Source organism: Hippopotamus amphibius, chromosome 2, assembly GCF_030028045.1.
Source record: "Hippopotamus amphibius kiboko isolate mHipAmp2 chromosome 2, mHipAmp2.hap2, whole genome shotgun sequence".
NCBI lineage: Eukaryota > Metazoa > Chordata > Mammalia > Artiodactyla > Hippopotamidae > Hippopotamus > Hippopotamus amphibius.
The window spans coordinates 14,627,758-14,640,646 of NC_080187.1; the positions used below are offsets into that span (position 1 = coordinate 14,627,758).

The 12,889-nt window shown below is 35.2% G+C and overlaps 1 protein-coding gene and 1 non-coding gene across 2 annotated transcripts in view; both read left to right on the forward strand.

The window, feature by feature from the left end:
* The first annotated feature begins 1,605 nt into the window (after nt 1–1,605).
* Nucleotides 1,606–12,889, forward strand: part of LOC130846158 (complement C5-like) — a 91,527-nt gene continuing 80,243 nt past the window's right edge. The window contains exons 1-3 of the mRNA XM_057724211.1: nt 1,606–1,670; nt 5,711–5,903; nt 8,948–9,110. Coding sequence (XP_057580194.1) covers nt 1,606–1,670; nt 5,711–5,903; nt 8,948–9,110 — 421 coding nt within the window. The remainder of the gene's footprint in view (nt 1,671–5,710; nt 5,904–8,947; nt 9,111–12,889) is intronic.
* On the forward strand, nt 4,951–5,057 carry LOC130847122 (U6 spliceosomal RNA). The gene has a single exon (XR_009051914.1). It is a non-coding gene; the product is annotated as a U6 spliceosomal RNA (small nuclear RNA).

Here is a 12,889-nt window from a genome sequence, read left to right on the forward strand (position 1 = left end):
TAACATATGTAAGAGGTGCCGTTAGTGAAATTTATATATCAAATTTTCCTTTGTATGCCTTTTTTCCAATGAACTCAATATGAAAGTGTGATTAAAATAGAACCTTATTGATTAAAAGAAGGATTGCCAAAGTGACCATAAAACATCTGGATTATAGTAAAATGTTTAGCGAAATCTGTTTTACTACTTTAAAACAGAGTACTTATTATACATTAGGCTAGAAATGAGTACTAGTAAAAGGAAGGTAGTAAATAAAAATTTTCTAGTAAGCATAAAGCATCATAAAAATTTTAAAGATAAAATTTTTATTTCATTACAAATGAATTACTAAACTCATTTGTCATAGGAAGCTTTGTTTTTCTTGAGTTCTTATATTAAAATAATTTAAGACCTCACTGAAAAGTATAACGTAAGTTTATTTTTTAGAAAAGAAATATTCTGCACAGGGAGATCAACTCGATGATGGGTGATGACTTAGAGGGGTGGGATGGGGAGGGTGGGAGGGAGGCTCATGAGGGAGGGGATATGGGGATATATGTATAAATACAGCGGATTCACTTTGTTGTACAGCAGAAACTGGCATAACAGTGTAAAGCAATTATACTCCAATAAAGAGATTTAAAAAAAGGAAAGAAAGATATTCTGTGCCTGTAAGAATGCAAATTTTGAATTCGTGGTATATAAATTAATAGATATTGCAGGATATCCATTCCCAATAAAAACTAAAGTATTTGATTGGTCATTTATTCCCTGGAGAATGATGCAGTATCCCCAGCATGATGTTTTCATTGCCAGTCACAGTCTTTTCTCTACCTAACATTCAGCTTCTTCTCTCGCCTGGGACAGACCAGGAATTATTCCATAGACTTCCTTTGCAGGTCTGTCTTCCTCTTCCTCCTTCCTCTTCTTCTTCCTCCTTCCTTCCTTTCTGCCAATGACACTACCATTCAGGTCTTCTCTAAAAAGACAGCTTTTAAGCCTTCTCTAAACCGGGCCCATTCTAAAATCGCCTCAAGGTGGGATGAATTGGGAGATTGGGATTGCCATATATACATTACTAATAAGAAAAAAAATATCAAATTGTACACTTTAAATATACACAGTTTATCATATGTCAATTATACCTCAATAAAAGTTCTTAAAAAAAATAAAATCAAATCGCATCAGTGTGAAACTAAATCCAGGTGGGTCTCCATCAGTATCAGAGTGTCTCCAGAGGCATGCTCACAGATGATAAAACATCAGAGCAATTGCCTGGTCAAGAAACTAAAGGCCAAAGACAATGCAACTTACTGATTTGTAACTTTGAGCCATTCATGGCAATGCCAAACTCTTACGTTATCCTTTTATTTATATTAATCAAAATAAATTCTCTAGGGACAAGTCTATAAAATATCTCCCAATTAAAAAAAAAAACCTCCTAATTTTATAGCTGGGCATTAAAGGGTGTTTCAGTTCCAATTTTACTTTTCCTTCTTAGAAGTCCCTCTTCTTACATTAATAATTAACCAGTAAACCAACTTACCTAAGTTCTTCAATCTCGGTTTATTTAAAAGGAGATCAACTTCACAGGGGTTATATCCATGGTTTACTACTACCTCCAGCATGGGCTTGTGGGGCATATTTTGTTTTTTAATCTTCCTGGGGGAAAGTTGGGGACAGGAACAAACGTAAGTAAAAGAACCTATCTTCATTTTTCAATGCATCTTACTAACGTGATCAGTGAAAAAGTAAATTCAACAGACTGTGTTAATTTGTAAATAACCTTCTACTTCTGGGAACACTAAGTGGATAGTCTCACCACTGAATAAGAAAGTCATGTAGCGTTTTGATTTGATGAGTGGCTAACAACACAGCAGTTTTAGGGGATTGCTATTTATAAAAATTTACGTAAGTGATTATTCAAATTCCTCTTCAGAACAGCACAAACGAAACTCAAGATAATAAACTTTCTTGGTGTTTGTGGCTTATTTCTATTTGGTTCAGAGTTTTCTTTGTATTTTCCATGAACTGTACATAGTAAAGCAAGGGTTACTTGGGATTCAATTCTAAACCTGTGGTTTGAAAATCTATTGTTGTAATTACTTCCAAATTTGTGAGCTAATGCTTCACAAATTTTAGTGTTATTATTGAAATAATGTGTATTTTAAACTAAGTCTTTAAAATATCGATCTCATATCTAGAAATAACATTTCAGTACTGAAATGTAACTGGAAAGTATCTAATCAAACCTACTCCTTTCCTGTAAGGATAAATCCAGACAGAGGAAGTAACTTGCCAAAGGTCACACATCTAAGAGAAACAGAAGTAGGACTTGTATTAAGGACTCCTCTTTACTGCTTCAATTTTTTTTCCATTTTGTTATATATGTATACTTGTAAATATGTAAAATATATTATAAATATAAATGTATGCTTAGGAGGTCATAAATCTATAGCATTCTCACCCCAATCTGATTTTCTCACATAGCCACAATCACCCCATTTCCTGGATAGTTTTCTTTTTTATTCCTTCTTGAAAGACAGCCTACTGAGGTTCAGAGAGATTGGATTAAATGATTTCAAATTAGTGGTAGAACTAGGACTAGAACCTGGGTTTTTTTGTACTACACTTTACTGGCCCTTAATAAGCATTTTCTCTCTTTCTCGGAAAAAGTGAGAGCGTGCCATTTACATAATGCAGAAATCAATAAATTTAATTGATTGATTCAACAAAAATTTTTCAAGCACCTACCATATGACAGGCACTGAGGATACAGTAGATGATATAGAGCTTGCATTCAAGTGAGAGAAGAAAACGTCAATCAATGAATGAACCAATGAGTGAATGAATAAATAAATAAAGTCAGGTAGTTATTGGTACCATGAAGAAAATAAAATAAAGGAGAGTAAGAGGATAAGGAAATGAAGGGGCACTATTTTAAAGTGTAGGCAGGATAGGTTCTCTAAGGAGGTGACTTGTAAACATGAATTATTTTGTATTTCACCACAACCACTACATAGACAATCAAAAATAAAACAGGACTTCCCTGGTGGTGCAGTGGTTAAGAATCCGCTTGCCAATGCAGGGGACATGGGTTCGATCCCTGGGCCGGGAAGATTCCACATGCCGTGGAGCAGCTAAGCCTGTGCGCCACAACTACTGAGCCTGTGCTCTACAGCCCACGAGCCACAACTATTGAGCCCGTGTGCCGTAACTACTGAAGCCGGCGCACCTAGAGCCTGTGCTCTGCAACAAGAGAAGCCACTGCAATGAGAAGCCCACGCACCAAAAGAAGAGTAGTCCCCACTTGCTGCAACTAGAGATGGCCCGTGCACAGCAACGAAGACGCAACGCAGACAATCACTCGATCAATAGATAAATTAATTTTAAAAAGTTAAAACAATACTAAACTGAAAAATATAAAACTTCTAATAATACCAAAATTAAAATAGCTTCCCCCCCCCTAAATTTCTCTTGCAAAACTCCTGATAAATTCAGTTTAGTCTAGCATTTGAAAGTGTTAATCAAGGAAAGAGGCTGCTTGGTTCAATTCCTAATTCTATAATTTAATAGCTGTGTGACCTTGAGCAAGTTAATTGTCAGTTTACTCCTCTGTAAAGTCAGAGTAATATTTTTCTCATAGGGTGGTTGTCACAACACAGTGAGCATGTATATACATATATATGTGTGTATATATATATATATAGCTTAAAGTAGTGCGTAACACTGAGTAAGGTTTCAGTAAATGTACCTTCTTATCATCAAAGCTGAATGTTTCTCATTTTCTGCTGTTCCTGGGTAGGCACATGGGGAATCGAGAAGATGGTTGGAAATCTGGAGATTCTTCCCCCTTCTTTTACAGTTTTCCTGTGAATGGTTCCAAATTAGTTGTCATGTAGGAGAATTGCCAGTTGCTTTAAAATATTTAATTGCTTCCAAATTAATTTCATTGTTACTAAAGACTTGCTGATTTGAAAAGACTTTTTAAATGTCATAGTGTTGTCGGGAGCCTGCAATAATTCTGCCAGCTGGGCTGGCTGGTGCCCTTCAGGCCTGTTAGGCCAGTTGAATTATGCAATCACCTTTTGGGTTGAAACACACTTCTTTTTCTATTAATAGCATATGTAGCGCTCACTATTCCAATTTGATACTTTCGTGATATGTAATTAATAACCTAGTTTATATTTGTAAGTTTTCTCTTAATAAAGCAACAAAAATTCACACATTTTAAGATTTCTCTTTCAAAAACTTACACTGACTCCTGTCCATTCTTCATAAATCACATAAAAAATAAAACTGAGGAAACAGCCCATGGTTGCAAGCATAGTTTGTAACCTTGACCTCAATTACACACATAAGAGAGAGTGAGGCCTGAATATAAAGACCTGCCTCATTCACTTACAAGCCATGTGACCTTGGTCAAATTAACCTTTCATCACTTGTAAAATTGGAGTAATAATGGTGTCTACATCATTGGCCTGTTGTAAATATTAAAAGAGTTATATGTAAAGCCCTAATACAGTCTCTCAATTAATGTTATTATCATTATTGTTGTTTGATTGTTATAATTTGTTCTTCAAGGACTTCCATTACTAGTTTGATTTCTAAATGCATTCCCCAGCTCACTGTTATTCTATTCTTTTCCTTTATTCACTCACTGGGATAACACAATAGTTCTAAGATTACTTCCTTTCAACTAATTCAGTGAACTTAATGAATCATAACATTTATTGACTGCTAAGCGTGCTAGGTGCTTTCAGATAGGTATTCTCATTTCATCCTTAGCACCCTGGTACAGAAGGTGATATTTTCACAGGGAAATTATTTAACTCTCAGAGAGGGTTAATGACTCTCCCCTGGTCACGCAGCCAGCAGATGGCAGAGCTAGAATTCAATGTCTGGTACCTTCCTTGCTTTTTTCTTCATTGGGCAAAAATAGTGACCCTCTTTATCATTAAAAGTCTTCCTGTGCTCACTTCGGCAGCACATATACTAAAACTGGAATGATACAGAGAAGACTAGCATGGCCCCTGTGCAAGGATGACACGCAAATTCGTGAAGGGTTCCGTGTTTTTGCAACGAAGACCCAATGCAGCCAATAAATAAAAAATAAATAGATAAATAAATTTATTTTTAAAAAAAAGTCTTCCTTTGCTGCAGTAGCTCAGGGAAGGTGCTATTATTACTTTTCTAAATGTTAACTAAATCTTCAGCTCTATTTCTCAAGTCTTAATTTTAAGCTATTTCTTCTTGGAAACTGTGCTGAAATGATCATAGATCACAAATAAATGTTGATTTAAAAATATAATTTTATTTATTTATTTTTTAATTAATTTAACTTATTTATTATTTTTTGGGGGGTACACCAAGTTCAATCATCTGTTTTTATACACATATCCCCGTATTCCCTCCCTCCCTTGACACCCCCCCCAAAAAAATATAATTTTAAGTTGAGAAAATGTGCCTATTTTTTTTGTTTGTTTGTTTTTTTTATTTTTTTATTTTTGGCACACGGGCTTAGTTGCTCGGTGGCATGTGGGATCTTCCTGGAGCAGGGATCGAACCTGTGTCCCCTGCATTGGCAGGCAGACTCCCAACCACTACACCACCTAGGAAGCCCGTGCCTATTTTAAATTGAATCTCTCAAGTGAGATTAAAAAAAATTCAGAGTTATAACAAAAAAATGTCATGTAAATATACTGATCCTTCTCTTTCCCTATTTCAACAGGTATGTCATTTCAGCACCAAAAGTATTCCGTGTTGGAACATCTGAAAATATTGTAATTCAAGTTTATGGATACACTGAAGAATTTGATGCAACAATCTCTATCAAAAGTTATCCTGACAAAAAGTTTACTTACTCTTCAGGCCATGTTACTTTATCAGCCGTAAATAAATTCCAAAACTCTGCATTTTTAACGGTATGTATTTATCCTTCAGTTTCTTTATACATACAGAATATTCTCAGTAAAATGTCTACCAAGTTTGAATATTGATAACGTAGAGATTTGATCATTTATACCACTCTACCACTGTGTGATTATTAAATGATGTCAGTCACTTATGATGATATTGGTGAAAAGAAAATTCTAAATAGGAGAGTTGTATCTGATTTTTTGAGCAATGTATGAAAGCTTTAACATTTTTATTGGAAAATACAGTTTGTCCTAATGTGAACATATTTGGAAATGAATTGAAAGTACTTGTTTACTGCAAAAATTATTATTGCAAAGAAACAGAGAGATATGAACATGCATCTTGATCTGTCATGCAACATTGCCTACAAAATCCATGGATGCTATTGAATATTTGTTTGTTTAAACTCCAATATCCTACGATTACAGGTTCCAAAACTAATAAAATTATTGATTACTGAAGTGAATAGCTCTCATTTATAACTATAGTTAATAAAAAGAACAACTTGTATCAAATAATTTTTCCTTCTGTTAAGATATTATAGTATAGTTTGGTTGAGAAGCACTTGTACTCTTTTTTTTTTGTTAACGTTTATTTATTTATTTGGCTGCATTGGGTCTTTGTTGCTGTGAGTGGGGCTTTCTTTAGTTGTGGTGAGCGGGAGTCTACTCTTGGTTGAGGTGTGTGAGCTTCTCACTGCAGTGTCTTCTCTTGTTGCGAAGCACAGGCTCTAGGCCCGAGGGCTTCAGTTGTGGCTCTCAGACTCTAGAGTGCAGGCTCAGTAGTTGTGGCACATGGCTTAGTTGCTCTGTGGCATGTGGGATCTTCCCAGAACAGGGATGGAACCAGCGACCCCTGCATTGGCAGGCGGATTCTTAACTACTGCACCACCAAGGATGTCTAACTCATTTCTTTTTTTTTTTCCTTTAAGAATTTTTTTTGAGATACACTGACATACAATAAATTGCGTATATTTAAAGTGTACAATTTGATATTTTTTCTTATTAGTAATATAACTCATTTCTTATTAAAAATTCTAATGACTAACAATAACTTTCATACTTACTGTTTATTTACCCGAGTAAAAAATATTGCTTTAAATTCTGATATAAATTCAAAAATAAAGAACCAAAAAATCAAAGACTACTAGACTTGAAAAGACCTCTGAGGTTTATTTAGACCACTGTTTCTTTAAAGTGAGTTCTTTGAAAAGAAATTAAAATTTGAAATTTTAGAAAGAACTTAAAATTAAAATTATGTTTATATTCACAATTTTGAATGTATTTTACAAATTTGTTTTGATTTTATAATTATATAAAAGTCATAAGCACTAGAATATTATACTTACTTTTAGGTTTGTACATATTTAAGTAACATTATGCTAAAAATAATTTTTATTATATTACAAATAATAAAAAATCAACTCTGAGAGTCCTCCAGAAACATTTATCCTTTAAAATGGGTCTGTATATTACTCAAGTTTGAGAAACACTGATTTAAATACATTCTAACCAGATGTAGGAATTCTTTGATTAATGTTCTTGATAGTAAATGCTCTAACCTCTTAACAAACACTTCCACTTATTAGGTTCATTAAGAAATAAAATTCATTTCCCAAAAGTAGACACTTATCTGATGCCATTAGCCACATAAAAGCTGATAGTTTTAAATTTAAATCAATCAAATGTAACTAAAATAAAAAATTCAGTTCATCATTCATGCCAGCCACCTTCCAAGTGCTTAAATAGCCACAGGTAACTGGTAGCACTGTACTGAACAGCACAGATATAGGACATTTCCCTCTTCATAGAAAGCTCTGCTGAACAGTGCTAACTCAGAGGGCTAATTGGAAAAGTAGAGTGGGGAAATCATAAAAGTTGATGCATATCTTAAACATTTAACTTTATCTTAACTTTACAATGTATCTTTATTTGCCAATCTTATGATGTTGGGCCAAGGTCTTTTCTTGTGTCCACTGGTTGGTGCAGCAAATCTTATTTATAGTGTGTCACACCTTTAACGAATCATTTTTTCTGCAGTTTCTATTTCCTTAAAGTAGAGAAAGAATGTAGATACTTGCAAAACAATATGAGTGCAGAATCTCTATAGATTTTTACTGTTTTCCAAACTTATAGAGTACTCTCACATATCTAATTCAACATGGTTGGGTTTAGCGGGTAATTTTTACCTCATATTTTCAAAGTCTGTTTTCATAGAAACACTTTTCTTTCTTCTATTACTTACTTTATATATATATATTTTTCTATATGTATATACAAATTTATTTATTTATTTTTGGCTGTGTTGGGTCTTCGTTGCTGTGCACAGGCTTTCTCTAGTTGTGGCGAGTGGGGGCTACTCTTATTGTGATGCGTAGGCTTATCATTGAGGTGGCTTCTCTTGCTGTGGAGCCTGGGTTCTAGGCACACAGGCATCAATACTTGTGGCATGCAGGCTCAGTGGTTGTGGTTCACTGGCTCTAGAGTACAGGCTCAGTAGTTGTGGTGCATGGGCTTAGTTGCTCCTCGGCATGTGGGATCTTCCTGGACCAGGGCTCGAATCTGTGTGCCCTGATTGGCAGGTGGATTCTTAACCTCTGCGCCACCAGGGAAGCCTTCTTCTATTACTTTCAATATAGTAATGTGCATATCATGCAATGTAACATGGATCATTACAATCACACAGACAAATTGGAAAGCATACTGCTCAACCTGTGGGAGCACAAGGTTGCAGATATAATACAAAGTGTCCTGAGCACCAGTCAGGATGCTGCACCAAGGGGATGGAGGACATGGGCTAATCATGCGAGCTGATGAAGTGAAAGTTTGTTAAAAGAGCACCTTTAGTAGTAGTTTTACTAAATGCATATAAAATTTGGGAAGCATAGAACCAAAAAGATTTTTAATTGCTTACCTGATTATGACATTTGATATTGAAGGGCTTTGGGCAAGATTTACTTACTACTTTGGCTGCAATACTGCTTTTTAAATAACATGTTTTATAACCTTAAAATTATTATACTCTTTTCCATCAAAATCGTCCTTTACAGATACAACCCAAACAATTGCCTAGAGGACAAGATCCAGTTTCACATGTGTATTTGGATGTCGTATCAAAGCATTTTTCAAGATCAAAAAAAATGCCAATAACCTATGAAAATGGATTCCTCTTCATTCATACAGACAAACCTGTTTATACTCCACACCAGTCAGGTAGAGTATAAGATGCTTCTTTCTCGGGGTGGGGGGGGTTGGCGAGTAGGGTGGGGACTGACACTATACTGTAAAGTTTTTTTTTTTCCCAAGCTTGAGCAACTGGGTAAATGATGATAGCATTTATTTAAATTGAACTTTGGATGTAGAGAAGAGTTATTTATTTCTTTCTACTTTTAATTTTTATTTTATATTAGAGTATAGTTGATTTACACTGTTGTCTTAGTTTTAAGTATATAGCAAAGTGATTCAGTTATACATATACATATATCTATTCTTTTTCAAATTCTTTCCCCATTTAGGTTATTACAGAATATTGAGCAGAGGTCCCTGTGCTATACAGTAGGTCCTTGGTGGTTATCTATTTTAAATATAGTAGTGTGAACATTTCCAAACTCATTCTATGAGGCCACCATCACCTTGATACCAAAACCAGACAAAGATACCACAAAAAAAGAAAATTACAGGCCAACACCACTGTAGAGCTTTTCAACACTTGAATTTAAGTGGAGAGAGGTTTCCAACTTGCTCAAAAGAGTCTCAATCCGCAGTGATTTTTACACTTATAAATATCATTTTAATTTTAAATTCATATGGAAATTGTTAAATAAACAAATGGAATTTAATTTTAAATTTAAATTTGATTTTAAATATAAATCTTAAATTCATATGGAAATCACAAAAATCAGCAATTATATTATCTACCCCATCAGTTATTCCTATGCAGAAAAAAAGCTACTTAAGATTTGTAAAATGTAGTATTAGGTCTTATTGTTAAACAGGTATAAGATGTAACTGCAAACATAATTTTGGCAATGGGAAACTAATTTTTATAAAGTAGGGAAATATATAAAAATAATTAATTATAAAGCAATGATCATAAAAAAAGTTCTATTACTTTGGAGCTAATCCTCAAATTCAACAAATCAAACCCTAGAGAATCAGATGTTTCAGCAAAAAAATAAATTAAATCACAATATATGGAAATATATGGATATTAATTTTCTAAGGGGATCTACCTAAAGAAAGTTCCTATTAGAACATTGTTTCGTATTCCTGGTTTATCTGTTAGAGGGGGAAAGGGCAGGATAGCCAGTCAAAACTGTGATTGACAAATGACTGGATTTATTCCCAATGGATCAAAAATAAAACACAGAAAAGTGTGAATACTGCCCACATACATTCACACGTCTGCAAAATCTTCGATTCCTCCATCGCTCCTTGTTGCCAAAATTACCTTTTGAGCATATCAGAGATGGAATTATGCGACAACTGTATGTGGAAGGAGGAGGTTATGGAGTTTCAATAATGACATTATTGGTAAAGGAAAGAGGAAGAGAGGAAGGACCAGCCATTTTTGCTGAAAACCTTTCAGGTAGTACCTACTTGCTGCATGTTGGTTGAGGTTAATGATAGTATGGGGTAGAATGGGCCTGCACCATTACCTTTTCAGCAGGAGCTCCTGTTATGATCAGCTCAGAAAGGAAAGGCCTAGAGAGGGTGGGGTATTGCTTTCAGCTTGGACAGAATATCATTGCCAGAATGGTACTCTCTTGACTCCAAGAAGATGACTTGGTGTATATGGAGACAGTCTCTGCCCATAAAGCTTGGGCCCATTTTACACATCATACCCAGAAAAAAATACATCCTCACCCTTATCCTCCTCCTATGTTAGAAGATGCTTCATTAATTGGGTCCTGTTGACACTACCTACTAATTTAGCGTCCTCATCTTTGTCCAACAAGTAGTCTGATACCCAGAGCTTGGGACCTTTCTTAGCTATCAAGGCTTTTCTTAAGAATAGACTCATTTGTTATTTCTCTATCAGAACTTTACTGTAAGGAAATATGGTATCCGTGTCTATTCTAATCATAGAGGAAAACTAGAGAAATTTCCTCTAAATATTGACCCATTAGTGAGAGGTAGTGTTTAAAAGCAAACTCTGGAAACAAATTGTCTGGCTTGGGCTTTTATTAGCTCTGTGATCCTGTGTGAGTTAATCTTTCTGAGCCCTATTTTCCTCATCTGTATAATGGAGATAATAACAGAACTTACCTCATAGAGTTGTTGTGAGAGTTAAGTGAATTCATATGTGTCAAGCACTTAAAACACTGCCTACCACAGAGTAAGCACTAGGAAAATATTTTCCATGATCATTTAATCTGTGGAATAGCACAAAGCCTTATTTACACAGAAGAAAAAGAATTACTGAGAAGCAATGCTTTTAAAAATTGATTACATCTTGCTCTTTGTAGCTCTAATGTTTCAATCCATGTATTCAATCTGAAGATTATTGAGGGATTTTTCATATAAGCATCTTTAGGATAGAGGCTTAAATCTTCAAGCCTTTATAGGATAAAGGACTTCAGATTACTGACCAAAATCCTTCAATTTCACACAGCCAGTGTCCTGCCTTCCCCTCCAGCCTCATCACTCACCATGCTCCCCCTCATCTATGGACACCAGCCAAATTGACCTCTTTTCAGTTGCTTTCTCACACCATTTTCCCATCCACAATAAAGCCTGTGTACCTCTTCCTGGTACCTTCATGCCCTTTCATTGCCTTCTTAACTCCTACTCAGCCCTTACGTGCCATCCCATAGAGGGCAGCCCTCTCTACTTCGAAGCTCCCTCTTTCACACTCAGAAAGCCAGGGAGTGTCTTTTGTAGCGCTTCCCATCCCTGGAATTTTACATTTACTTGTGCCATCTTGTGTTTGCCTCTCTCTTCCACTCCATTAGAGGAATTCCACGTCTGATTTGTCACCAGCATATCTCTGTGCCTAGCAAAGTGTCTGCATCTAGAAGGCATTCAATATATATTTTAAAATTAATAAGCTATATCTTGGTACAAAAAAAATTTATTGGTCTTCCCTTTGATACACCATTGCTATGAAGACAAGATTAATTTTCTAAACTAACACAAACTGGGTTAGAAAGTGGACAAGTAGTAGCCATAGAAATAATATAAAATAAAAATAATAAATATTTATTGATCAGTTATTATGTGCCAGGTTATGCAAAAGCTTTGTCTCATTTAGTCTCGCATACTGTGAAGCAGATATTAGCAATCCTATTTTACAGATGCAGGAACTAAAGTGTAGAGGAATTAAGTATCCTGCTTTGGGTCACATTAGAAAGTGCAGAGGCAGGAGTGAAACCAAAGTTTTGAACTCTAGGGCCTGAACTCTTTAGCTTTTGTGGCATACTGTCTTTGGCAGCATCCCAGTGATGCTCAGGTCTGGACCAGGGATGTTTATAAGGCAGAAGGGAGGACTCGAGGTGAGGTGGGAGACAGGGGTGAGGAAACAGCAGAGTGGAGGGATTTACTGAGCATTTTGCTTTGCTCTTATGGTCTTAGTGAAACCAATTTTAGAGAGCTTAATATGTGGTTTCTTATGTAGAGCTTTGCATAATACTGACCCTTTAAAAAGGTTCATGGTATCAGTTCAATTTTATTTTGTGGTTAAAGTTTTGGCCATGAAATGATTTGAGCATCAGTAAAACCCTAGAGAAATTATGTCATTGGAAGGAACTAGATCAGCATGTCTCAAGCAGCTATGAGTTAAAAGCTAAATAGAAGCATTTGTTTAAAAGATGGGAATCTATTAACTGACAGAAAGAAGTGGAAGAGAACTAATTGTTATTGAGCCCCTGCCATTATGCTTTTAACAATGAGAGAACAATTATAGGATCTGGCTCAATAAATATAACAAAACCATAGATTTCAAAACTATCTTTAGTAAAAATAATAGACAATTTGGGGCCTTGTCATAAGAG